This window comes from Crotalus tigris, unplaced genomic scaffold (assembly GCF_016545835.1).
Source record: "Crotalus tigris isolate CLP2741 ecotype Arizona unplaced genomic scaffold, ASM1654583v1 scf7180000018301.7375997, whole genome shotgun sequence".
NCBI classification, from domain to species: domain Eukaryota; kingdom Metazoa; phylum Chordata; class Lepidosauria; order Squamata; family Viperidae; genus Crotalus; species Crotalus tigris.
Genome location: NW_024096931.1, coordinates 6378615 through 6405339, shown reverse-complemented (window position 1 = coordinate 6405339; position 26725 = coordinate 6378615). Strand labels below are relative to the sequence as shown.

Here is a 26725-nt window from a genome sequence, read left to right as displayed (position 1 = left end):
CCGTGAAATTTAGAGTGATGAAGGGAAGAAGGGCATCCTTTCTTAGCTCTCTCTCTCTCTTTTTCCCACAAGCTGGAGGACAAGCCATCCTTCCGTAGGTGAGTTCCAAAGCTCCAGGAAACCATTACAGGTAGTCCTCGGCTTACAAACAGTCCATTTAGTGGACTGTTGCAAGTTACAACGGCACAGAAAAAAAGTGACTTATGGCCACTGCAGCATCTCCAGGGTCACGTGATCAAAAGTCAGACGCTTGGCAACTGGCATGTGCTTAGGACGGTTGCAGTGCAGTGGTTGTGTGATCCCCTTTTGCAATCTTCTGTCCAAGCAAAATCAATGGGGAAGCCGGATTCACTTAATAACTGTTACTGACTTAACAACCACAGAGTAACAACTCTGGCAAGAAAGGGCGACCCCCTAAATGTTTCACTTAACAACAGAAATTTTGGGCTCAACTCTGGGTCGTAAATTGAGGACGACCTGGATTTTGATCCTGCAATTTAATCACCACCTCAGTTTCAGTGGAAGTGAACCCAACATCAGTCCTTCCATTTTGTAAATGCTGGACTCAACGTTTATAACCTCCTTGTGGTTGTAAGTTGAGGACTACCTGTACAGTGCAATAAAACAGATTTCAAGAATTCTTAGCTGCCATGCAATCATTGTTCAATTTTCTGGAAGCCTGGATACAGGAGCCCTAAAGAGAAAACAGGCATGCAAGGTAGGACTTTAGTAAATCTGGTCCACCTCTCCAGTTTTGCTAAATAATTATCAGATGATTTTAAGCACATTTTTGAAATCACAGACTAGAAATATTTTTAAAATAAGCATCAATAAGGAAGGTTGATTTTTGCAGCCAGCACCACATTCTGAAGTTCTTCGAGTGTGAAGTTATATCCTATCCTTTTTGATCTCTAGTACTGGACATGTGATCTTTCTCAACTTTGAAGAATCTTGGGAATCGCAGTTCTGTGGTGGCTAGCTGCAGAGATCTCAGAATTATGGGGAAGAAAATTGACTGACCTCTAGAAGTGCTTTGGACATTTAACTTTCATCAGCTCCCAAATCAAGAACAAGGGCTGGTAGTCCAAAACATCTAGAGAACATCACAATTGTTTGACATCGCCAACAAACTTGAACCACCAGAGTCTTTTGAGTAGCATGGATAAACAGACATAAATTGAAAATAGCCTTGATGTACATTATCTTCAGAGGTTCCTTCTTTCCCAGATCAATCAATAGTTCTCCAATTATCAGGAGTTGTCCAATTATTATTTTGGAAGAATAAGAGCTTAACTGAACAATTAAAAATGTGTTGCCATGAAACATAGACTCTTGAGGATTTTCACGGCGCATTTAAGATATGGTTTGATTAAACCCAGTTTGCTAAAGAAACTACAACTCGCTGGATTCACACACACACACACACACACACACACACACACACACACACACACACAGGGCACCAAGCCACAGTTTTCAAAATCTAGGGTGTATATATAGAATAAGTCACAACTGGCTGGGTTTGTGTGATAGACTGAGCTCATGTCAAAGTTCAGTACAATGTGTGAATCCAGTCTGGATTTTATTGAGAATTGGTGGCCATGAAGTCAGAATCAGGCAATTTTTATGAAGAAAAGCTGATGGCTGGATCTGAATTATTTAGACAAATCTTGCAACGGCATTCAGATATCTAGATGTGGAATTCAATCAACCCATTTTCACATTTACATTATTTTTTTTTGGGGGGGGGGAGAATGTATTTCATCTGAAGTTATTTAAAGCTTTGTTCTCCCTGCTTGAATTATCAAGAGATGGATATATTTTTAAAAAGGAAAATGAATGGAACCGAGCATGTGTCCTTTCCAGTCACATGTTTTGTCCCTCTTTCTGACATCTTTCAGCGTGTTTGAAGCATGATGCCTCGTTCTTCCCCCCTCCTGAAAACATCTCATTCTTCATTTAGTTTAGGATGGTCTCCTTCGATGACAGAACCTAATGATGATAAGACACACAACCCCCCAAAGAGAAAACTGGATCATCTCCTGGGCCTTCTTGACTGATCAGGAATGAACAGCTGAATGGATCATCCTTTTAGACCTGAAACTCATGGTCCTTCCTGTTGGGTTGGTGATGTATCTGCAGATATCCACAGTGAAGAGGAACAGGTGTGGTTTTCTGCAAACTCAGAAATAATTATATTGGCTTTCATGGGTGGTGGAAAACTCAAAGACCAAAACCCCAAGTCCCACCTCAGTCCCATGTTTGGTAAGTTCTGAAACCTTTTGCCTGCTTCGTGATGATCCTCAAAATGATCAGAGAACATCTCATGAGGCTCTACTTGGACTTGGCCAAGACAACTCATTTGCAGACAACCAGGAAAAGAGTTATGGGCTGGTAGATCCATTTGATCCCTTGGAGGAAGGAAAGAGCTTGTTCTTCCTTGAGTCTAAGGACAAGGTTCTCCTCCCGTTGCCACCATGAGGGTGGCTGCTCCTGGCTTGATCACAGCCCCAGAGGCTTCCCTTCTTCCTGACCTCTTCTCATCTCAAGTCAGTCCAACGAGACCTCGCAGGGGTTCTCGTGAGCCTGCCGTGCCTCCTCGTAAATGCGGATGAAGTCTTTGTACCGGGGAGCACAGGTGAGCCAGGCCTCGGCAAAGTGCATCCACCCGGTGAATAAAAAACTGCCCGGACCGGGCCTCACCCCGCAGCGTAGCAGGGTGTGGATGCTGCCTGTGGATTTTCCAGATTTGCCAAGCGCTTGAAACAGAGCAAACTTCTGCCGGTGGATCCGAGTGGCGCTCACGCTGATGATCGATTCTTGGGCTTCCCTGTCATTGGAGACGGCCTTGATGTTGCCACGGATAACTGCAGGAAAGGTTGAGGTGGGGGGGGGGGGCAGAAGGGAAAGTGCTCATAAAGGAGAGCAACAATGATTCAATCCCCCCTCCCTTTTATAAGGTCATTTCAAGCAGTAGCCCAGCAAACAGAATAGCAGATCAGGTCCAAGGCTTAAAGGCTAAGCTATGGCGAGCCTTGATCAGAGTTTGCTGAATGTATCCCCAATGGCATCACTTCACACCACTCTCTAAAGCAGTGGTTCTCAACCTTTTTAATGCCACGACCCCCAACCGGTCGTAAGTCGAGGACTACTCAACCGGTCGTTAAGTCGAGGACTACTCAACCGGTGCAGCACCGTTTGCAGAATGGGACTTTGGGCGGGCTCAGCAGGGCAGAGACAGCCTGGACAATTCCTATTGGCTTTGGAAAGCCAAGAGAATTAGACTCTATTCAAGAGAGTCTATTCTATTGGCTTTCAAAAGCCAATAGAATAAAAGGGAGTAGCACAGCTAAGGAAAAGGGGGGGAAAAATGGCGGACTGCGTTGTTCGGCGACCCCCGTGAAATGGTCGTTCGACCCCTAGCCCTGAATTAAGACAATATCCAGAGTTGGATCAACTAACAGACAGCTTTATTACCCAACTTGCTGGGTAATTCACACAATAAAATATAAAATAGTTCTTGACTTCCAACTGTACTTGAGCCCAGAGGTTGTGGCGGCCATTAAGCGAGTCACCACGTGACTGCGCCCTATTTTATAACCTCGTTTGCGGTTTAAATGAACGCTGCGTTGTAAGCGGTGGGTGTTTTTGATGGGAAACTGACAAGCGAACACCAGTTCCTGGCCAAAATCGCCATAAGTCGCGGTCATGGGACTGCGGGATGCCGCGAATAACCACAAACGCGGTCCAGTTGCAGTCGTGTGGCCGCAAGGGGCGTTATTGAAAATATCCATTGATCTCAGGGTGGTCAAGGGACCCTCCCGGAGAGGAATCTGGCCGACTTTTCTTTGCTGACCTCTCTCTCAGTTGGCTGCAATGCCCTTTGAGTAGCTGTAGAATTGTTAGAGGATTCCGCCAATCCTCTCTTGGCCTTCATCACCCAGCACCCCCCCCCCCCCGCTCAAAAATGCGTCCGCCTCCCTCCCTACAAATCGGCAAGGAGTCTCTCGGAGGTCTCCCGATAGGCCCCTGATCTGATCTGGTGTGACAAATCCGCCTGTTCTCTTGTCTGACTTGCCAGTTGCTGTAGCAACCCCAGAACAGGGCCCTCCCAGACGCCGTGACCTCTTTCTTCCAGGGCTGAAGATTGAACATGGGGGGGGGGGTTAGCAAGCAAGCAAAAGCTGCCCACAACGGAGGGGGGAAAGGCAGGTGGATGACCACAAGCACTGCAAAGGGGGAATGAAAGCACCGTATACCTCCAATTATACATCTATCTATCTATCTATCTATCTATCTATCTATCTATCTATCTATCTATCTTTATATCTGTCTATCTATCTATCTATTTATCTATCTATCATTTATTTATATCATATCTCTATTATCTATTATCTATCATCTATATCTCTCATATCTATCATCTATCTACTATCTATCTATCTATCTAAATTTCTATCTCTCTTTCTCTCTCCATATTTCTCTCCCTTTCTCCCTCTCTCCTTCTCTCTATCTATATCATCTCTCTCATATCTATTATCTATTATCTATCATCTATATCATCTCTCTCATCTCTATTACCTATCTATCTATCTATCTATCTATCTATCTATCTATCTATCTATCTATCTATCTACCTACCTACCTACCTATCACCTATATCATCTCTCATCTCTAGTATCTCTCTAATCTCTCTCATCTCTATTATCTATCTATCTATCTATCTATCTATCTATCTATCTATCTATCTCAATTTCTATCTCTTTCTCTCTCCATATTTCTCTCCCTTTCTCCCTCTCTCCCTATCTATATCATCTCTCTTTCATATCTATTATCTATCATCTATATCATCTCTCTCATCTCTATTATCTATCTATCTATCTATCTATCTATCTATCTATCTATCTATCTATCTATCTAATCTCTCTCTCATATCTATTATCCCTATCTATCTATCTATCTATCTATCTATCTATCTATCTATCTATCTTTCTATCTATCTACCTATCTTCTGCCTTTTTACAAATAAGAAGGTGAATGTATCCAACACATCTTCCGCCTCCTATTTTCCCCACAATAACCCACCCTGAGGGGAGGTGAGTTGGGCTGAGAGAGAGGGGCTGGCCCCAAGTCACCCAGCTGGCTTTCAGGCCTAAGGTGGAACTAGAACTCCACTTTCTAGCCTCTTAGCTGGAGTACTAACGACCAGACGACTGCATGGAATATAAACCCTTCCCTCCTCCATCATTCAGTCAGAACTAAAGAAGCTCTTCAGATGAGAAGCGAAACGTCTTCAAAGAAAAACGAAGTCCGTTTGCCTCTTGAAAACGGACCTTTGAGACAACCAGGATCCGTATGACTGAGAATCTCCACGGATGGTGAAGAGAGCAGTAAACAACACTGGAGAAAATCTACTCACCAAAATCACTTGTGCAAACTGCCATCAGGATTTCGGTGTTGTTACACGGACGGCAAGTCCCTGCATCTTTGAAAGGGGGAAAGGACCAATAGTCACTAAACAGCAATTGGGCCCATAAGCAACAGACACATAGTCCTCGACTTACCATCCTTCATGTGGCAAGGGTTCAAAATTACAATGGTGCTGCAAAACGCGACTTGTGGCTGTCCTTGCTCTTATGACCAAAACAGCACCCGCCCAGTCATTAAGCAAACACAACTTCCCCCAATGACTTTTGCTGGTTGGAAGCTGGCTGGGAAGACCACAAATGGCGGCCACGTGATTCTGGGATGCTTACCACCAGAAAGGAGCCCAAACTTGATGCTGTTAAGTGAGAAATTTGTTCAGTGAGTTTTGCCCCATTTTACGACTTTTCTGGCCACGTTTGTTAAGCGAATCACTGCAATTGTTAAATTAGTCACACGGTGGTTAAACAAATGTGGCTTCTCCTGTTGACATGGCTTGTTAGAAGATTGCAAAAGGGGATCACGTGACCCCCCAGGACACACAACCATCCTAAATACGAAGCAATTGTCAAGTGTCCGAATGCAAATCATATGACCTTGGGGATGCTGCAACGGTCGTTAAGTGTGATAAACGGTCATATGTCCCCATTCGTCACACAGCCAGCCAAATGTTTACACTGGGTTTGGCCTTCATTCTCCACCTATTTATTAGGATTGTTATTCATTTCTTCATTATTTAAACACGATGATGCTTGGCGCATATCCTCACGTAGATGGCTCCCTACAACTTTGTGTGAAGAATATGAGGTGCCTTGTTGGGTGTGAAAAACCAGGACCAATCAATTCAACTGATTTATTGCTAAAAGCCTTCTCAGCTAATGCTCAGCATCTGGTTAGAGTTTGATAAAGGTCAACCACATTCAAGACAGATTGGACTTAAGTTTGTTTGTGATAAATGGTCATATGTCTCTTTTTTTTCAGCGCCCTTGTAACTTTGATCACTAAACGAATGGTTGTTAAGTCAAGGACTGCCCGTACTTCAAGTTTAATCGTTCATGATGTTCACCTGTGGACAAGGCACCTTAAAAAGAAAGCTTGTCCTCCATGGATTTACCCAATCCCCAGTATTCAGATTCCCAGCGTGATTTGTGGAAGAGGAGAGCTACCGGCATTTCCCCGTTCCCATCCGGCAGCAATCAAATACTGTCAAATGATTGTCAGACAGCATTCAGGCATCCCACCATATCAAAAGATTTAAATGGTGGGAAAGCGACTGATTGCTTCCAGCATCCTTTGTGCCAAGGAGATGGTAAACCATGGATTTCCTCTGTATCAGAAAATTGCTGCAAAGTTGTGAGAGATTTTTCAATCGAAGGTTTTCGGAGGGGGGGGGTCCTTAAAGAAGCTGTCTGCCCACCCCCAGCCATCCTGAAGCTCTTCTGCACTCCAGTTTTAAATAGATGCACCTCTTTACCGAGCACACGTTAAAATTATATTTTTTTATACAGGTAGTCCTCGATTGGCAAGCATTTGTTTAGCAACAATTTGAAGTCACAATGGCACTGAAAAAAACAACCATGACATACGCTTACGGCCATCCCTGCTTCCTCGTGGTCATGCGATCAAAATTTGGGTGCTTGGCCATATGGCATGTGACAGTAATTAGGACAATTGCTTTGCAGTGACGCAGTGGTTAGAGTGCGGTATTGCAGGCTAACTCTGCCCATTGCCAGCAGTTCGATCCTGACCGGCTGAAGGGACATTTCCTTGTCCAACATTCCCACAAGTCAATCGTCCTGTATTCAAGCAAATTATAATGGCATGTGGGGAAGAACATGGGAAACTAGGTGAAGAGATGCTGTCAAGGGAACAATCAGATAAGAGGCAGCTTAGCCCACAACTCAATACTGGGCAGGACAAGAGGCTCAGAAGAGACCCTCCCTCAGAAGAAACCCTTCCTCTCAGACCACAAAAAAGATGGAGGAGATTGAACGGAGGAAGGGTCCTTGGCATGCTCTGAGTTTGGTGGTTTTCTTGCAGATGTTTCGTTCCCCAAACTAGGTAACATTATCCGTGCTAGTTCTACCACTGATGGTGGTAGAAAACCACCAAACTCAGAGAGTACCACGGACCCCTCATTTCAACCTTGAGCTACAAATATTCTCCTCGAGAGGACTGTACTTTCAGACTTGCAAGATTCGGTCATCGTAGCATTACGGTAAGGTAGAATGAGCCCATCTGTTTGTGATTTCCTATCTGGTTGATCCCCGCAAGGCCAACACAAACACACCTTCCACGCTGAGGTTCCTCCAGGACCAGGAGATGTGAGCATTCCACTCGCCCCGCAGCTCGTAACGGAACGCTGCAATTCGACGGCTGATGTCTTGGTGCAAAGTGGACTGCAGGAAGAGGGCCACTTTCTCTCGCGGCAGCCACCTGAAACAGCGCACCTTGGGCTGGAGGGCCGCGTCCGTCTCCGAGAGGAGCAGTTCCAAGACCCCGTCCCGTTCCAAGTAAATCTGAGCTCCCCGGAAGCTGTTGGAGGACTTGATGCAAGCGGTGACGTGCTGCGGTTTCTCTTTGCCGGCGGGGCCCGTGGGCAGGCGGGGGGACAGGCTTAGGCGCAATGCTCCGGCTGGGTACAGCCATTCCAGGGATCCTTCGGCACAGTGCAAGGAGATCTGTTCCACACTGCCAGCTTCTTGGGAGAGACCACTGCAAGGGAGAGCGAGACAGGGTTAGCCAAAGGAAGGGGTTTTGCCTGACTGGCATGGTTCTTCAATCTGGGGCCCCTAGAAACCCACCTGCAACTCCCAATGTACCTGTCCAGCTTCCTGTCTCACTTGAAGTACAGATTACAAATACAGGCATTCTTCAGTTTACAACAGTTTGTTTAGCGACCGATGACCCGTCTTCACACTTACGACCATTGCAGCATCCTAAACAGTCACGTGGTCAAAATTCAGACGCTTGGCAACCGACTCGTATTTAGGACGGTTGCCGTGTCCCGGGATCCTGCGATCCCCTTTTGCGACCTTCGGACAAGCAAAGTCCAGGGGGAAGATTTGTTTAACAACCGTGTTACTCACTTAACAACTGCGACAATTCACTTAACAACTGTGGCAGGAGAGGTCGTAATATGGGGCCAAAATGCACTCAACAAATGTTTCTCTTAGCAACAGACATTTTGGGCACCGTTGTGGCTGCAAGTTAAGGACTATCTGTAGTCTTGAACTTACAGCTATTTGTTTAGCGACTGTTTGAAGTCCCCAAGGTGCTGTTTTGAAGAGGCAACTGGACTTTCTTGTTTTCCTTTGAAGACGTGTCGCTTCTCATCCAAGAAGCTTCTTCAGCTCTGACTGGATGGTGGGGAAGGGCAGGATTTATACTCCTTGCAGACAGCTGGTCATTGGCATTCTTTTTAGAGAGTCGTTGAGGCCAGTTGGAAGTTTATCTGTGTCCTCAGGGTCACCTGAAGAGAGCCTCCAAGTGGCCTCTCTAAAACAGTGGTTCTCAACCTTTTTAATGCCGCGACCCCCAACCGGTCGTAAGTTGAGGACTACTCAACCGGTCGTTAAGTTGAGGACTACTCAACGGGTGCAGCACCGTTTGCAGACTGGGACTTTTGGCGGGCTCAGCAGGGCAGAGACAGCCTGGACAATTCCTATTGGCTTTTGAAAGCCAATAGAATTAGACTCTATTCAAGAGAGTCTATTCTATTGGCTTTCGAAAGCCAATAGAATAAAAGGGAGTAGCACAGCTAAGGAAAAGGGGGGGGGGAAAGGCGGACTGCGTTGTTTGGCGACCCCCGTGAAATGGTCCTAGGACCCCAAATGGGGTCCCGACCCACAGGTTGAGAACCACTGCTCTAAAAGAATGCAAACGATCAGAGATCTGCAAACAGTATAAATAAAACAGGAAAGTGTCATAGCTCAAAGTCCAGAGGCTGCCTTTTGCATACCACCCAGAAATTCGCTTGAAAGGAGTCACAGATTATTTGGAAATAACAACTTGGGGAAAAAAGAGAAAAGGATAAACTGCAGGGATATGAAGTGTCCATCTTAATTTAATTTAATGTATTTGATTTTTAGGCACCACTGTTTGCAGAATGATTCTGGGCAGCTCAGAGCATATCCGAGAAGGTAACAATAAAATCTTCAAATAAATTATAAACTCTTCCAAGAAACTGGCACTAGCAATAGCACTTTAGAATGGAATGGAATGGAATGGAATAGAATAGAATAGAATATTGGAATGGAATGGAATGGAATGAATAGAATAGAATAGAATAGAATAGAATAGAATAGAATAGAATAGAATAGAATAGAATATTGGAATGGAATGGAATGGAATGGAATGGAATAGAATAGAATAGAATAGAATAGAATAGAATAGAATAGAATAGAATAGAATCTGGAAGGGACCTTGGAGGTCTTCTAGTCCAGCCCCCTGCTCAAGCAGGAGAACCTATACCATCTCAGACAAGTGACCTCTTCTTAAAAATCTCCAGTGCTGGAGCAACCACAATTTCTGAAGGCAAGCTGAAAGCAACACTTATATATTGCTTCATAATGCTTCAAAGCCCTCTCTAAATGGTTTACAGAGTCAGCATTATTTGCCCCCCCCCAACAATCTGGGTCCTCATTTTACCGACCTCAGAAGGATGGAAGACTGAGTCAACCTTGAGCCGGTCAGATCGAACTCCTGGCAGTGGGCAGAGTTTGCCTGCAATATTGCATTCTAACCACTGTACCACCAGGGTTTCTAAAATACAAACTCTTCAAAATAAAATATAAAATTTCCCCAGAAAATATAAAATCTTAGAACTCTTCGAACAAACGGTGGAGTTCGTCTTCTGATAAATGGAATTTGATCAGCGGGCACGGTTCCCATAACAGATGTTTCTAAGCCAAACCTTCTGGTCTATGTTTTTCCCACCATGTGGTCTCAACGTTTTCCATGGACCAGTGCCCCCTCCCCAAAGGTCCTAGGACCCCTGTCTTCCAATATTTGAGATTTATGTCTGCTCTGAGGTCATCCATGTGCTTCCCCTTGCATTCTCCTGGGAAAGTTGTGGTCGGCTAGACCGGTCAGATCTGCCTCTCTGCCTTTCATCACCGGCAAGGATGTGTGGGTGAGGGCCATGACTCAGCCACCTCCACAGCCCATCTGCTCAGAGGCTGCCTCCTTAGATCTTGACAACTGTCCAACTTGTCCCCCTCCACCCCATCTTGACCTGGTCGGTGCCATCAGAGAGGGTGGGAAAGCTTTGACTGACGCCTGCCATTTTCACAAGAACCATGACTCATCCGCTTGTCTTCTGCAGAGGATCAAGCCTACCGAGAACCAGATGTGGCAGCTGTGTCCCCTCCCCTCCAGCCTATTTAGTCACAAAAAGCTCTATTGAGGCTCCTCTTCAGAAGCTCCATAAATAATGCGGCTTGAGGACCCTTCTTTAGGCTGCCTGCTTTCCAAGGGAAAAGAGTGTCCACTCCGATACTCATACTCAACGTTATAAACAGGATCTCAAGATTCCCCAACTCCTTAAATTTCCCTTCTTTTTCCCACTCTCTCTCTCTCTCTGTGTGTGTGTCTCTCCTGTAAACAGCTCTGGAGTCATTTTCCACCAGCTGCTTGGCCCACAGACAAGATTTTTCCTGTTTTCTTTTTAAACAGCCTACAAAAGGGAACAGGAGGAAAACAAAAGAGTGAGTGGCTAATGGTATTAGCTTAATTTCTTGCATGTGGGAGCTCAAACCGTTAACGCATTCGCCCCAATCTCTCTGCCAAACCAAAAAGTATTATCCTTTGGTGACCAGGAAATATGGGAAGGGGGGGGGGGAAGAGGGGCAGAAAGGATTGGAAGTAGCCAGATTAAAGAGAAATGGTTTGTAAATAGGAGATTGGCTTTGGGGGAAGGATTCCCCCCCCCCAGCCTCCTCTTTCTCTTTTTGTGAAGTCTTTCAAACTTAGAAATTTCCCAAACCATCGCCTAGCCGGGAGTGCAGGGTGGCTTAGAGTCAGGGGTGATGTAATTCAGTTCTGTGACCCATCTGTGGAAGAACAGCCTTTTCCCACCTCAATAAAGATGATCAGGGGACTGGAGGCTAAAGCATATAAGGAACAGTTGCTGGAATTGGGGATGTCTAGTCTAATGAAGAGAAGGACGAGGGGGGGACATGATAGCAGTCTTCCAATATCTCAGGGGCTGCCCCAAAGAAGAGGGAGTCAAGCTATTCTCCAAAGCACCTGAAGGCAGGCCGAGAAGCAATGGATGGAAACTAATCAAGGAGAGAAGCAACCTGGAACTAAGGAGAAACTTCCTGACAGTGAGAACAATTAACCAGTGGAACAACCTGCCTCCAGAAGTTGGGAATGCTCCAACACTGGAAGTTTTTAAGGAGAGACTGGACAGCCATTTGCCTGAAATGGTATAGGGTTTCCTGCCTGAGCAGGGAGTTGGACTAGATGACCTCCAAGGTCCCTTCCAACTTTATCATCACCATTATAAGAAGCAACGGATGGAAACTAATCAAGGAGAGAAGCAACCTAGAACTAAGAAGAAACTTCCCGACAGCTAGAACAATTAACCAGTGGAACAACCTGCCTCCAGAAGCGGTGAATGCTCCAACACTGGAAGTTTTTAAGGAGAGACTGGACAGCCATTTGTCTGAAATGGTATAGGGTTTCCTGCCTGAGCATGGGGTTGGACTGGATGACCTCCAAGGTCCCTTCCAACTTTATTATTATTATTATTATTATTATTATTATTATTATTATTATTGGCTTCCAGTTCTATGGGGTCTGTGGCGCTCTCTGAGCTTGGTGGTTTTCCTGCAGACGTTTCCTTACCAAACTAGGTAACAACATCAGTCTAGCTCAGAGAGCACCAAGGATCTCATGGTTCAACCGTAAGCCACAAAGGTTCCCTTCTATTGCTTGGTGTTGAGACTCTGGAAAGAGGGCAGAGAAGAGCATCAAAGATGATGAGAGGGCTGGAGGCTAAAACATCTGAAGAATGGTTGCAGAGATTGGGTATGTCTAGTTTAATGAAAACAAGGACAAGGGGTGACATGATAGCAGTCTTCCAATATTTGAGGGGCTGCCCCAAAGAAGAGGGAGTCAAGCTCTTCTCCAAAGCCCCTGAAGGTAGGACAAGAAGCAAAGAATGGAAGCTAATCAAGGAAACGAACAATCTAGAACCGAGGAGAAATTTCCTGACAGTCAGAACAATTAACCAGTGGAACAACCTGCCTCCAGAAGCGGTGAATGCTCCAACACTGGAGGTTTTTAAGAAGAGACTGGACAGCCATTGGTCTGAAATGGTAAACCGTTTCCTGCCTGAGCAGGGGGTTGGACTAGATGACCTCCAAGGTCCCTTCCAACTCTGTTAATTCTGCTTCCAGATCTGCGAGGAGTACAACTCCCAGAATTCCCAGCCAGCATGGAGAGGGACTGCCCTACGCGTGTGATTTTTGTATCATTTGATGTTCCTCTTTGTCAACCATCTTGCCGTAGGCTTTTCATTCTGTCATTTCCCCTCTTAGTAGCTGAATTTGAACCTTCTTGAAGGAGAAACATTTTTTTTTAAGGATCGGTGCAAGTATTTTTTTTCCTTTCTTATGTTTCTCTGGCAGCTAGAAGCAGAAAAGCACGGGGAAGCTCTCTCCTCATTCGATTCCCACAACAACCCTGTAAAGGAGGCTGGACTGAAAGGCGTCGACAGTCAATTCCATGTCAATTACTGAGCTTCGAGTTTGAGTGGGAGTTTTAATCCGGGTCTCCATCATCTTACAGGTAGTCCTCGAATTACAAACACAACAGAGACTGGAAAAACGTGTCCTTAAGCAGTACAGTGGTGAAGTGAGACCTCATATGACCGCAACCAATTTTATAATCATTTTTTGTCACGGTCGTTAAGTGAGACTCACGTGACAGTGACTTGCAATTGTCTCTGCTGGCTTCCCCACTGCTGGTCAGAAGCTCGCTAGGGTGGCTGCAAGTGACCATCACGTGACTGTGGGACCCTGAAATTGTCAAAAATACATGATGGCTGTCAAGTGCCCATATCATGATCCCGTGACCGTGGGGATGCTGAAATGGTCATAACTGCAAAGACCAGTCCTAAGTCACTTTTTTGGGGGTTCCATCATAACTTTAAATGGTTCTAAAACAAATGGTCAGTAAGTGAGAACCACCTGTAGCTCAGTATCTTTAACTACTGCATCCTAGGGCAAGGCTAGGCCACCTTGGCTCTTTTATGACTCATGGACTTCAACTCGCAGCTATGCTGACTCAGGAATTCTGGGAGTTGAAGTCCATGAGTCATAAAAGAGCCGAGGTGGCCTACCCCTGTCCTAGGGTATCATCTGTATGAATGGGTGCCCTATAATTCCTTCCCCTTCATTAGACAATCCTTAAGCTCTTGTCTAGTAGTTACTAAGAGTCAACACTGCCTTGGTAATCATATAATCAACCAGTCAATCCATCAGTTCTCTTACGTCTTCAGGAGAACCAGGCAACTGCATGGTTAAATATATACTGCTCAAAAAAATAAAGGGAACACATCCTATAAGAAATCCTATAGGATGTGTTCCCTTTATTTTTTTGAGCAGTATACATCTCCAATCCAAAGCAATTAGTAATATTTATTTTCCATCTAATTTGATCCATGATTATCAACCCATCCAATGGGGTAACTTAATCCACAATTATCAACCCAACCAATGTGATGACTTGATCCACAATTATTAACCCATCCAACGGGATGAGTTGATCCACAATTATCAAACATCCAATACGGTAATTTGATCCACAATTATCAACTTATCCAATGCGATGACTTGATCCACAATTATAACCCAACCAATGTGATAACTTGATCCACAATTATTAACCCATCCAACGGGATGAGTTGATCCACAATTATCAAACCATCCAATACGGTAACTCGATCCACAATTATCAACTCATCCAATTTGTTGATTTGCTCCATAATTGTCAACCCATTCAATGTGATGACTTGATTCACAATATCAACCTTCCAATTTGTTCCATAATTGTCAAACCCATCCAATGGGATGACTTCATCCACAATGATCAACCCGGATGCCGTTGTTGATTGGATCTGGGGATCTGACTGAATCATCTTCAATGATGATTTTGACTGAATTGTCTGAATCATCTTTGAGATTCCCCAAATCAATTTTTTCACACTGTTCTAGGACAAACCACCTCGTCATCGCCTACCTTTAGGAGGGAAAGCAGGCTAACACCCCAAAAGATATAACACCCCAATGAGAAATAACTAATTCAGTGCTTTTGAGATGCTTTCTTCAGCAACCCTCTTCAGTTAAAATGTCCAACTTTTCATCAGTCTCAACCATTTTTTCTTAAGTTTTCCCCCTAAAAAGGATGAACGAATTCTTTTAATTTGTCCCCAAACCAACTCATATCATCTAGAACAGGGGTGTCAAACTTGCTACATCACGTGATGTTTCGCGACACATCATGACTTTTCTTCCATTGCCAGCAATGGGGTGGGCGCGGTTTCGCTATGATGCATCCGCCCTTAGGGGCTGGCAGTTTGATACCCCTGATCTAAAATATTCTTTTCCAACACACAACCCTAGGAGAAATTGGTACAGAGGCACCCCTTAGAACAGCATTTGTGGCAAAAAGCCAGGACTGAACAGAATGAATAGACAGGCGCATTTAAAAGATGCTTGCATTCAAATTTCTACACTCCAGCCTGGCAACACCAAGGAACAGGACTAGCCAGCATGGCTGTTGTATCAGAATAACAAGAGTTGGAAGGGACCTTGGAGGTCTTCTAGTCCAACCCCCTACTCAAGCAGGAGACCCATCTATACCACACCAGTCAAATGGCTGTCTGGTCTCTTTTTAAAAGCCACCAGTGATGGAACACCCACAACTCTTCCCCTGGTTGATTGTTCTCACCGTTAGGAAACTTCTCCCGAATCCCAGGTCGCTCCTCTCCTTGATTGGTTTCCATCCATTATTTCTTGTCTTACCTTCTGGCGCTTTTGGAAAATCAGTTATCCCTCCCCCTTCTTTATGGCAGCCCCTCAAATATTGGAACACTGCTATCACGTCACCCCCCTAGTTAGTATAGCTCTGAGTCTCTAGCACAATCTTTCTCAATCTTGCCAACTGGAAAACGGGTGGGTTTCAACTCCCAGCCCGCCTTTGAGTTTAGAGCAGAGTGGGGGTGTCTAAACCTTGGCAACCTTCTGATCTGTGGCTTTCAACTCTTACAATTCCCCAGCCGGCCAAGCTGAGGAATTCTGGGAGTTGAAGTCCACAAGTCTCAACGTTGCCCAAGGTTGGACACCCCTGGACAAGAACGCAGAAGCTCCAGTTTTAGGAGTGGTGATGGGAGAAGAGGGGTGAGTTTCTTTTAAAAGGTAAACTCATGTGGAAAGCGTTATTTGGCGGCAACTCTCCCGAAGACCCTCTGGAGGGCAGCTAAGGACCCTCCTCCCAAACACACAGCCTCTATGCCGCCCCGCCGTGGCGGATCGGAGCTTTGCAACCTGCCCCGGCTGGAAACCCAAATGCAAGCGAAGAGCTCGCGGGATGCCACGGGCTCTCTTCGAGTTGCCAAACGCCGCAGCTGGGAGCCTTTGCGCTTCCCCGCCCTCCTTACCTTCCCCTCCAGCTGCACTGATCCTCGGAGTAACTGCAAAGGGCCGGGTCCAAGAGGAGGAGGAGGGCAAGCAAGCGCGGGGTCCAAGGCATGCTTTCACGGGCTACCCTGGGAAAGCAACGGGAGAAAAAAAAAAAGAAAGGAAGGAAAAAAAACACGGGCGGTGCAGCAGCGCGGAGTTCAAATATAAAGCCGCCTCTCCAAACGCGTGGGAAGCCTCAGCCGCTCCGCCTGCTCGCCATCCCCCATCGCCGCCGCTTCCCAGCCCTTCCGAGAGGCTTTCGCTTCCGCTGCCTTGTTGCCCGAGGGGTGGGTGGGCGCAAAGAGTCGCTTTCTCGCCCCCACGGAGCTCCCGATGGAAACGGCGCTTCGGGACCAGACGCGCTGCCGAAGGAGCGCTGGTCAGTTTCCAGCCAAGCTCAGGGATCAGCCGGGGCGGGGCCAAGGTGTGTGTGTGGGGGGGAGATCGCCCAATCAGAGCCTGGCTGGGGGAGCCAATGGGGGGGGGGGCGAAAGGAGGTGTGTGTAGGGTGGGGAGTAGGATGAGTCGCAGCCGTTCGGGAGAACAATGCGATTCAGACACCCGGAGTGGAAAGAGGGGTCCTTGGTGCTCTCTGAGCTTGGTTGTTTTCTTGCAGACGTTTCGTTACCTAACTGGGTATCACCATCAGGGCTAGGAGGGAGTGGGGCCTGAGGAGGAGGAGGAGGAGGAAGAAGAAAAAGAAGAAGAAGAAGAAGAAGAAGAAGAAGAAGAAGAAGAAGAAGAAGAAGAAGAAGAAGAAGAAGAAGAAGAAGAAGAAGAAAGGAAAAGGAAAAGGAAAAGGAAAAGGAAAAGGAAAAGGAAAAGGAAAAGGAAAGAGAAAGAGAAAAAGAGAGAGAAAAAGAGAAAAAGAAAAAGAAAGAGAAAGAGAAGGAAAGAGGCAGAACACTACATGGTCCCTGGTGCTCTCTGAGCTTGGTTGTTTTCTTGCAGATGTTTCGTTACCTAACTGGGTAACACCATCAGGGCTAGGAGGGAGTGGGGCCTGAGGAGGAGGAAGAAAGAGAGGAGGACTATGGGGTCCATGGTGCCTTCTGAGCTTAGTTGTTTTCTTGCAGTCGGTTTCATTACCCAAACCCCATTATCCACTAACACGGACAGAGCAAACCACTAGGATGTAAACTGAGACCAAAGCCCACTCTTTACTGGTGATGTTACCCAGTTAGGTAATGAAATGTCTGCAAGAAAACAACCAAGCTCAGAGAGCACCTAGGACCCCACAGTCATCTTCCTCCTTCTCCTCTTCCCCCCTCCTCCTCCTGCTCCCCTCCTCCTCTCTACAAACCCCACTCCCTTCTAGCACTGATGATGTTACCTAGTTTGGTAATGAAACGTCTGCAAGAAAACAGCCAAGCTCAGAGAGCACCAAGGACCCGATCATAAATAAATGCAGCCCGTTTGCCAAGTGCACACACACATTTTGATCCCTTGACTGTAGGGAATGCTGCAACAGTTATAAATGCACTCATATTGTCCGTGTGTTTGTAACTTCAGTCACTAAACAAATAATTGTAAGTCAAGAATTACTTGTGCTATTGCTGCAATTCTCCCTTTCTATTAGGCATCTCCTAACACTTTGGTAAGCAAGTGCGACATTTTTGTGTATTTTTAAATCTTGAATTCCCTTGTTGAGTGAGAACAACATCACCCTCATCAGCCAAAATGTTTAAATTCCCCAAATGGCTAGGAGGGGGAAAAAAAATCCAAAACTTTTTTGAAATTGTTTTCAGCTTCCTGAAAGATGCCTGTAATTCTCCTTGGGACAAGGGCTGAACTGGGACTAATTGAAGCAAGCCATGTGGCTTCATCACAATTTTTTAAAAAGGGGAGGAGAAAGAACCTGGAGGCAATTAAGCCAGACCTACAGAAGGTTAGTGGTCCACAAACCCAACCACAGTTAACTCTTGGTTGTTGTTTTTTAAAAAAATAATAATTTTCCCACTGCTCACTTTAGATGTGCTGGGAGCCAGTGAGGATTTATGTGAATAGATCAGCTGCCAACCTTTTCTGGTTTCCTGTACTTCCCATTTTTATATAAATGAGATCTCAGCTGCTCCTTTGCACTAAGCAATCCATTAAAGTCAGCATCTGTTTGTTTAAAGGTTGTTTTCTTTTCAAAAAAGGCTGGGTGGTGGTGGGAGAAAGGAGACGGATCCAGCAACCTCGTCAGGATGTGAGGCTCAGTTTTGGTCACAAGAGATCAGACTGGATTAAACCCAAAGGAATTTTTATCCAAGCTTTCGAAACGTTGAAGTGATACGGTCTAATCCCGGTGCAACAGAGTGATAATGTGAATTTTAAAAACTCGACAAAACTGGGTTTAACCTCCTGATGCTTCTTCTGATGATTAACCATCCGAATACCAAAGAAAAAGACCACAACATTTTCTGAGTTATTTAAAACACACACACACACACACACACACACCCCTCTTTCCCCAGACAGCATTGTCCCAGCTTTTTTTTTTTTTTTTTTAAACAGATCCTGCCATTAATTATTTTTCCACTGGGATGACTGCCCACCAAAATGTTTGAAGTAAACATGGAACAATTGCAGTGTAGTGATCTGGGCTGAGAACAGGGTCCACGGGGAAGGCAAAGTGGAATGAAAAATGGGCAATTGTACATTTGGAGGGAGAAAAGGGGAGGGGGAGGTGTGCCGGGTCTGGGAGAAGTGAGTGAAAGTATTTTAGAGGCAGCCTGACACTGGAATGAATCAATAGGTTGGAATCCATAGGAAATGGATGATGAAAAAGAAAAGAAAGAAAAAGAAAGAGAAAGAAAGAAAAAGAAAGAAAGAAAGAAAAAGAAAAGTGAAAGAGTGAAAGGAAAGAAAGAAAAAGAAAAGTGAAAGAGTGAAAGGAAAGAAAGAAAAAGAAGGAAAGAAAAAGAACAAAACAGAAAGAAAAAGAAAGAAACAAGAAAGAAAAAAGTGAAAGACAGTGAAAGAAAAGAAAGACAAATAAAAAGGAAAGAAAGAACAGAGAGAAAGAAAAAGAAAGGAACAAGAAAGAGAAAAAGTGAAAGGCAGCGAGAGAAAGGAAAGAAAGAAAAAAGGAGAAAGAAAGAATGAAAGAGAAAGAAAAGGAATAAAAGAAAGTCACGACATTGCTGATTTATTATACCTAAAGCAAGATAGTAGTTTATCTGAAATCAGATTAGATCCTAGACCCTTTGGGAGAATGAGCAGGCTACAAAGCTTTTAAATCAATCAAAATAAAAAGACCATGGAGGGACATTAATGGGTATAGCCAGGCCTGCTTCTGGGCATTTTTTTTATTTTCTGGCCCTTTCCTTATTTCTTAGTTGAAGATTGGTTGCTACTGAGGAAGAGGCGTTTGATATTTGATCAATATTAATTTATAACGTGTGCTGTTCCTATATTCAAGTCAGAAATAAAAAACAAAGCAAAACAGATCTTCTAAACGCCTTAGTTTGTTTTTTTCCATTTCCACGGCTGCCCTACTCAACCAAGTGCCTCTGGGCAGCTAACAATTCTAAAATTATAAAGCAATCAAAACAATTAAAAAAAACCCCATCCAAACAAGAAAAACACCCATAAAATAAATAAACGCAAATAGCAGCCGTGAGGAGTCATCTTTGCTGGTCCCTTGAGCACAAATGTCAAAAGAAGAATGAGATTTTTATTTTTTTTTTTTTGGGCAAGAAAGCGTTCCAGAGAAGGACGAAAAATGTCCTTCAGCCACCATCTACCACGGTGCAAAAATGGTGCAGGATTTGTCCCGAGTTCAGATGCTTTTGGAGGGCAAGGATCCAGCGTGGTTTGTGAGCGGGAACGCAGAACACTGTGGAGAAAGAGGAGGGAAAGGCAGAAGGGAGACGTTTAGAAGACGGACAATGCTTCCTCCATCAATCAGGGCTCCAAAATTAGGAGAAAGAAACAGGGTTTATGCAGGACGTTCAAGCGGTTGAGACAGGATGCTGGGAATGAAAGGTCACCCGGAATCCAGTCCTTCATTGTTGCTCCTTCAACGCTCGTAAATCGGATGAGGAAGGGCTGCTTGGCTGGGCTTGCCCTTCCCCCCCCCCCCCCCGACATTGCAAATCTTCACAACGCAGACTTGAGCACTTCTGGAACTGCTGGAGTTGACGATCAAGCTTTACCTTGAGCCAAGGTAAACAATTTCCTTTGTGGAACATCTACGATGTTACAGAGCTAATGAAGAGAATTGTCCATAGAGAACCTACAGGTATATCATAGTAAGTGTCTTAGAGAGGTTTGCTGGGGTGCATAAGTTGGGGGATGTTCTAACAGGATAACAAGAGTTAAGGGACTTTGGAGGTCTTCTAGCCCAACCCCCCGCTCAAACAGGAAACCCTATTCCATTCCAGACAAGTGGCTGTCCAGTCTCTTCTTAAAAGCTTCCAGTGATGGGGCAACCACAATTGTTTGAAGGCAAGCCGTTCCTCTGGTTTATTATTCTCACTGTCAGGAAGTTTCTCCTTAGTTCTAGGTTGCTTCTCTCCTTGATTAGTTTCCATCCGCTGCTTCTTGTCCTGCCTTCAGGCGCTTTGGAGAATAGCTTGACTCCCTCTTCTTTGGGGCAGCCCCTGAGATACTGGAAGACTGCTATCATGTCCCCCCTAGTCCTTCTTTTCACTAGACTAGACAGACCCAATTCCAGCAGCCGTTCTTCGTAGGTTTTAGCCTCCAGGCCCCTAATCTTCTTTGTTGCTCTTCTCTGCCCTCTTTCCAAACTCTCTTCTTTTTCATAAAGGGATGACCAAAACTGGATGCAGCATTCCAGGTGTGTTCTTATGCTGTCTGAGGACCCTGGGCTACATCATCTCGTCTCCACTGAGAAGTCACACTAGCAATAGCATTTAGCTACAAGACAGAATGGCCAAGGAACGGACATTGGTCTGTTCTTTGGTTTCTTTCAGTTCCCTTTCATGATCCTCCTCATGTCAGCATTCAAAGCACTGGGGGTCACAGTGCAAAAGTCACAGGGGTCACGGGGTGAGGGACACAAGCTAAAAAAGAATCCTCCTCCCCATTGGCTGTCATTAAGCCTGTCTAACATCAAAGCCCATCTTCACATGGGGCTGGAAATATCAGTGGGAGCCACTCTATCTTGCTCCTCCGTTCCTTTTACTGCCCCCAGGGCTGGTCTGCCAAATTTTCACAGTGGTGTGCTTTGCTTCTTAGTTGCAAGAAGAGTGAAGGAGACCATTAAGAAGGCAGGATCATTATGCATTAAAAAAGTATTTACAGGTTTGACAGATATTTGCCCTTCAAGGGTTTGAGTCCCATGGAAAGAAGCAAGACAGGGAGAGAAGTTGATGGACAAGGAAGGGAGAAGGAAGGAAGAAGGAAAAAAACTGCCTCAAACAATGAGTAAAGTTTATCCTCTGCATTATGAAGATCAGCCTTTTCACTTAATGCAATGGCATCCACAGCGCAGGATTTGATGATGATGTTGTTATCCATTCAGTTGTGTCTGACTCTTGGTGATTCTATGGGCCAGGTCTCTTCATATCTTCCGATCTTTCCCTATTCTTTTAAGTTGTTCTGTGCTCTCGGCCAGGTCTCTCCACATCTTCTAATCTTTCCCTACTCTTTTAAGTTGCTCTGGGTCCTTGGCCACGTCCCTCCATATCTTCCAATCTTTCCCTACTCTTTTAAGTTGTTCTGTGCTCTCGGCCAGGTCTCTCCACATCTTCCAATCTTTCCCTACTCTTTTGAGTCCTTTGGTGGTGTCAACTTTGATGGGGTCCAGCCACTATGTCTTTTGCTAGTTTCTTTCTACCCCTAACCCTTCCCAACATAATTGCTTTCTCCAGGATCTACAAAAAAAAAAAAGAAAAAGTTGGCAACCCGAATAGCATTAGCAGATCCTGGGGTGGGGAGTGATGTCTATAATTCGTAGATCCACACACACCCCCTTTCACCGATTCAGGAGTGGAAGTAGAAAGAATTCCTAACTTGTATATAGGTCGTCCTCAATTTACGACAACAACTGGGAGCAGAATGTCCATTGCTAAATGAGGAGGTTGTTAAGTGAGTTGAACCAATATTACGACCTTTTGGGCCAGAAGAAAAGCTGACTGTATATCAGGCCTGCAGAACTCTACATGACCATCGGAGGGCAGCAAAGGTTCCATGTCTGCTTGCTGCCCTCTGGTGGTTAGTGAGGGTTTTTTGTTTTTTGTTTTTTTTTTTTGCAGCACAGAGCTGTTTGCCCTCCCTAATTCTGAGGGCTGGCTCATGAACTGAGGTTAGCTGTGGCATGCAGACCTCTGAAGAGCTGTGTGGCCAAGAAACCCAATCTTTTGCGGCCTACCTCTTCTCCTTTTGTCCATTTGAGAAACCTGGAGGCTGGCCAGCCTCTTTCCTTCTGTCAAAAGCTTCCGAAACATGGATTTCTTTGCACCTCAAGTGCTGGCTTAATCACTTTGAAGCCTTCACGTCCTTCCTTACAGTAAGCCAGTCTTTCGGGCTTGCTTGCCAGCTTTCTTTCTTTTGTTTGCTGACTTCCACCCAGTCCCCCGCGTTAAATTTATGAATTCCAATGAGTCTGGGAAAAACAGACTCTCGCCCACCCCCGGCTCCTACCCTCCCGGTCTCTCTTGCAGCCAACACATCTTCCCTATTGTACTGAGGCATTGCTGAGGGGTGAAGTAAGGGATGGAACAGAATGACGGTTCTGCATTCAGCCAGGAATTGGGAAAGTAAGTTGGGTGGTTGCACACCCAGCTCAAACTGTGCTGCTGGAATTTTAATTCGGTTAAACGTGATCCTGCTTTTTCTGGGCAGAGAAGGGCATTTTTAAGACGTTTGGAGGGTCTCCTTAATCTGTCCCTTTTGGGAGGAAAGGTTTAGGTGAAAAGGGACTACAGCTTCTCTCCTGATCTACGTTCCTTTCTACAGTTTGTTGTGAAGAGAACTTCTCCACTGCTCTGGAAGATTTTCTTCATAAAATATAAAACACAGATAAATAAAAACGACAGTAAAAGTTTGCCCTCTGGAGCACATTGTTTGGTATATCAACCCGGACCTTCTGTGTCTGTGACCCAGATTTTCATATCTTGCAGACTTTGCTCATTCTTTATAACCTGTTGCGTTTCTCCAAATGGCTAAAGTGCTGTTTCTCAGCCTTAGCAACTTTAAGGTGGACTTCAACTCCCAGAATTCCCCAGCCAGTATGCCTTAAGATGTGTGGACTCCACTCCCAGACTTCCCCAGCCAGTATGCTTTAAGTTGTGTGACCTTCAGCCTGAAGAATTCCTCACCAGGGTGCTTTAACATGTGTGGATTTCAGCCCCCAGAATTCTCCAGCCAGCATGCTTTGAGGACATCTGGACTTCAACTCCCAGAATTCCCAAGCCAGCCTGAAAACTCTCCAACCTTGACCAGAATCTTCCTTCCTTCCTTCCTTCCTTCCTTCCTTCCTTCCTTCCTTCCTTCCTTCCTTCCTTCCTTCCTTCCTTCCTTCCTTCCTTCCTTCCTTCAATTCTTAGAGCAAACCATTTCAGCTCAGTTTGGCAAATGAATTTGCCAAAGTGTCGGTGGTTCAGGGTTGGGTTTAAATAAATATTTCTCTTGGGGTAAGTCTGCAAGCCATGTGTTTACCCCTTCCCATTCTGTGCTCCGTTGGGTGGGTGGGATCTCTAGCTGTATTTTGGCAAGATCCTTGTCAGTTAATGAGCTGATTTGGCTGAGATTTCGACTTCTTTTTATTGCCTGCTTCTTTTTCCCCTATTGCTAAATTGGCTGGGGGGGGGGGGAACTGGCAGTTGAACTTTTGACTTGTTGTCTTGGCTGGTTCTTACTGGATTAAAATTTCGCTCTGACTGGCCCATATGCACAGAGACATAGCACACGAGAGAAGATGTGTTTTTTGAAGGGCAGGAGCTGAAGTAGATGGCCAAGTCTTAATAATAATAATAATAATAAAGTTGGAAGGGACCTTGGAGGTCATCTAGTCCAACCCCCTGCCCAGGCAGGAAACCCTATACCATTTCAGACAGATGGCTGTCCAGTCTCTTCTTAAAAACTTCCAGTGTTGGAGCATTCACTGCTTCTGGAGGCAGGTTGTTCCACTGGTTAATTGTTCTCACTGTCAGGAAGTTTCTCCTTAGTTCCAGGTTGCTTCTCTCCTTGATTGGTTTCCACCCGTTGCTTCTTGTCCTGCCTTCAGGCGCTTTGGAGAATAGCTTGACTCCCTCTTCTTTGGGGCAGCCCCTGAGATATTGGAAGACTGCTATCATGTCCCCCCTTGTCCTTCTCTTCATTAAACTAGACATACCCAATTCCAGCAACCGTTCCTTATATGCTTTAGCCTCCAGTTCCCTGATCCTCTTTGTTGCTCTTCTCTGTACTCTTTCTAGAATCTCAACATCTTTTTTACATCGTGGTGACCATGTTAGAACATGGAACATAGAAGGGAAGGGACCTTGGAGGTCTTCTAGTCCAAACCCCTGCTCAAGCAGGAGACCCTATACCCTTTCAGATAAATGATTGTGCAGTCTTTTTTTGAAAGCCTCCAGCGATGCAGCACAACCGGAGTGGCTGTCACAAAGACGAGGGGGTCAATCTATTCGCCAAAGCATCTAAAGGCAGAACAAGAATCAAAGGATGAAAGCTAACCAGGGAGAGAAACAACCTAGAACTAAGGAGACATTTCCTGACAGTTAGAACAATTAATCAGTGGAACGACTTTCCTCCAGAAGTGGTGGGTGCTCCATCACTGGAGGCTTTTAAGAAAAGATTGGACAGCCATTTGTCTGAAATGGAATGGTAATGATTGAGCAGGGGGTTGGACTAGAAGACCTCTAAGGTCTCTTCCAATACTGTTATTCTGTTATCTGGGCAATTCACATTCCCTGGATTCTACTTCAATTATGATAGTCATGAGGATTTTGATCCTACAGATAGAACATAGAAGAATAGAGCTGGAAGGGACTTGGAGGTCTTCTAGTCCAACCAGCAACTATTCTTCCTGTTACCGGGAGCAGAAATAAAGGATTCAACTTCAGCCCAGTGACAAGCTGGAAGTTTATTCATCTCCAGTAAAGCATGACCTAACCCTCTCCGAGTTTTTCCCTCCTCAGCGCCCAACTTCCTCCGTTGCCATGGAGTGACATTGTTTGAACCAAGGATTGTTCTGCACCTGCTAGGGGCAGTGGGTGAGTAAAGACTTCTGGCGAATGTTCTCTTCCGTGTGACCCGCCACCTTTTGACTGCCCAAGAAGCTTCTTCTGGTTGAGGGGGAGAGATGATAGCAGAAGAGAAAGGACATGATGGAGTGGAGGAGGAGAAGGAGTAGAACTGTGGGGTCCTTAGTGTTCTCTGAGCTTGGTTGTTTTCTTGAAGACATTTCATGACCCAGCTAGGTAACATTATCAATACTAGAAGCGAGTGGGGTTGGAAGAGGGGGAGGAGGAGGAGGAGGAGTAGAACTGTGGGGTCCTTAGTGTTCTCTGAGCTTGGTTGTTTTCTGGAAGACATTTCATGACCCAGCTAGGCAACATTATCAGTACTAGAAGGGAGTGAGGTTGGAAGAAGGGGAGGAGGAAGAGGAAGAGAGAGCGAGACAGCAAACCAGAGCAAGCCAAAATAGCTACAAGCTCAGAAGTTCTCATTTGATCATTTGAGGATAGTGTCTCCTGTTCCTAATAATGGTTTGTGGTATGGAGAAGAAAATTTCCCATTGATTAGATATTTGCACATCGGCCACATCCCAGTCAAACAAGCTCCAATTTATGTTGACGTTGAGTTTTTGGATTGTCACTCAAAGTTACACCCTGTAAAGGCGTGTCCATCTGGAGGATGGCAGTCTCCAAAGAGCACCACAGGACTACTCCTTGAGATGTCTTCAGTTTGCTACAGTTAGAACTTCTTATGTGGCCAAAGGTGATGATGACTGAATATTCAACTAGAGCAGGGGTAGGCAACCTTGGCTCTTTTATGACTCGTGGGCTTCAACTCCCAGAACTCCTGAGTCAGCACTGACTCAGGAATTCTGGGAGTTGAAGTCCACGAGTCATAAAAGAGCCAAGGTTGCCTACCCCTGAACTAGAGAGTCATTTAATTTTCAATGCATTTCAATCAGTCAATGAAGACTCAATCATCCAGGCCAAATAAAGGTTAAATCAGGGCAACTGGACTAAAGTTGGTTAATCTTCATTGTTAGTCTTCATTAACAGATTGAAATACATTTTGGGGAGAAACCCCTGTAGTTGATGTGGCAAGAGTTAGTGCATTCTAACAACTCTATGACTCTCAGCCTAATTTTATTTAACAGATGGTTACTTGGATGAGTAACGAAACCTCAGATTAACAAACTTTGGCCCAGGTTCCATGATTTAACCTTTCTAGATACTTTTGGCCTGGATGATTGAGTCTTCACTGATATATGTATATGTATATGTATGAGAAGGGGGAGTATGTGCATAATTTACATAAAATTATTTACATAATTTTTAAATAAATTTTTTTTTACAAAAAATAAACAGTTATTATACACATACTCCCCCTTCTCATTTAGCCCTTTGCTCTGATGATGTTAACAGGTTGTTAACGAAAGCTCAGCAATTAATTAAAAAAAAGCCTTTTATCTTACATCCCAG

At 45.0% G+C, this 26725-nt stretch overlaps 1 protein-coding gene across 3 annotated transcripts in view; it reads right to left on the bottom strand.

Annotated features, from left to right (window-relative positions):
* Positions 1-1563: 1563 nt before the first annotated feature.
* Positions 1564-26725, bottom strand: part of METRN (meteorin, glial cell differentiation regulator) — a 98450-nt gene continuing 73288 nt past the window's right edge. For 2 of the 3 annotated variants that reach the window (XM_039349870.1, XM_039349871.1), the window contains 3 exons: positions 7715-8139; positions 5420-5485; positions 1564-2867 (listed from right to left, as the gene is read on the bottom strand). In XM_039349870.1, coding sequence (XP_039205804.1) covers positions 2551-2867; positions 5420-5485; positions 7715-8139 — 808 coding nt within the window. In that variant the 3' untranslated portion in view covers positions 1564-2550. Of the gene's footprint in view, positions 2868-5419; positions 5486-7714; positions 8140-16093; positions 16476-26725 lie in introns of those variants that run through there. The other variant, XM_039349872.1, reaches the window with a different exon arrangement.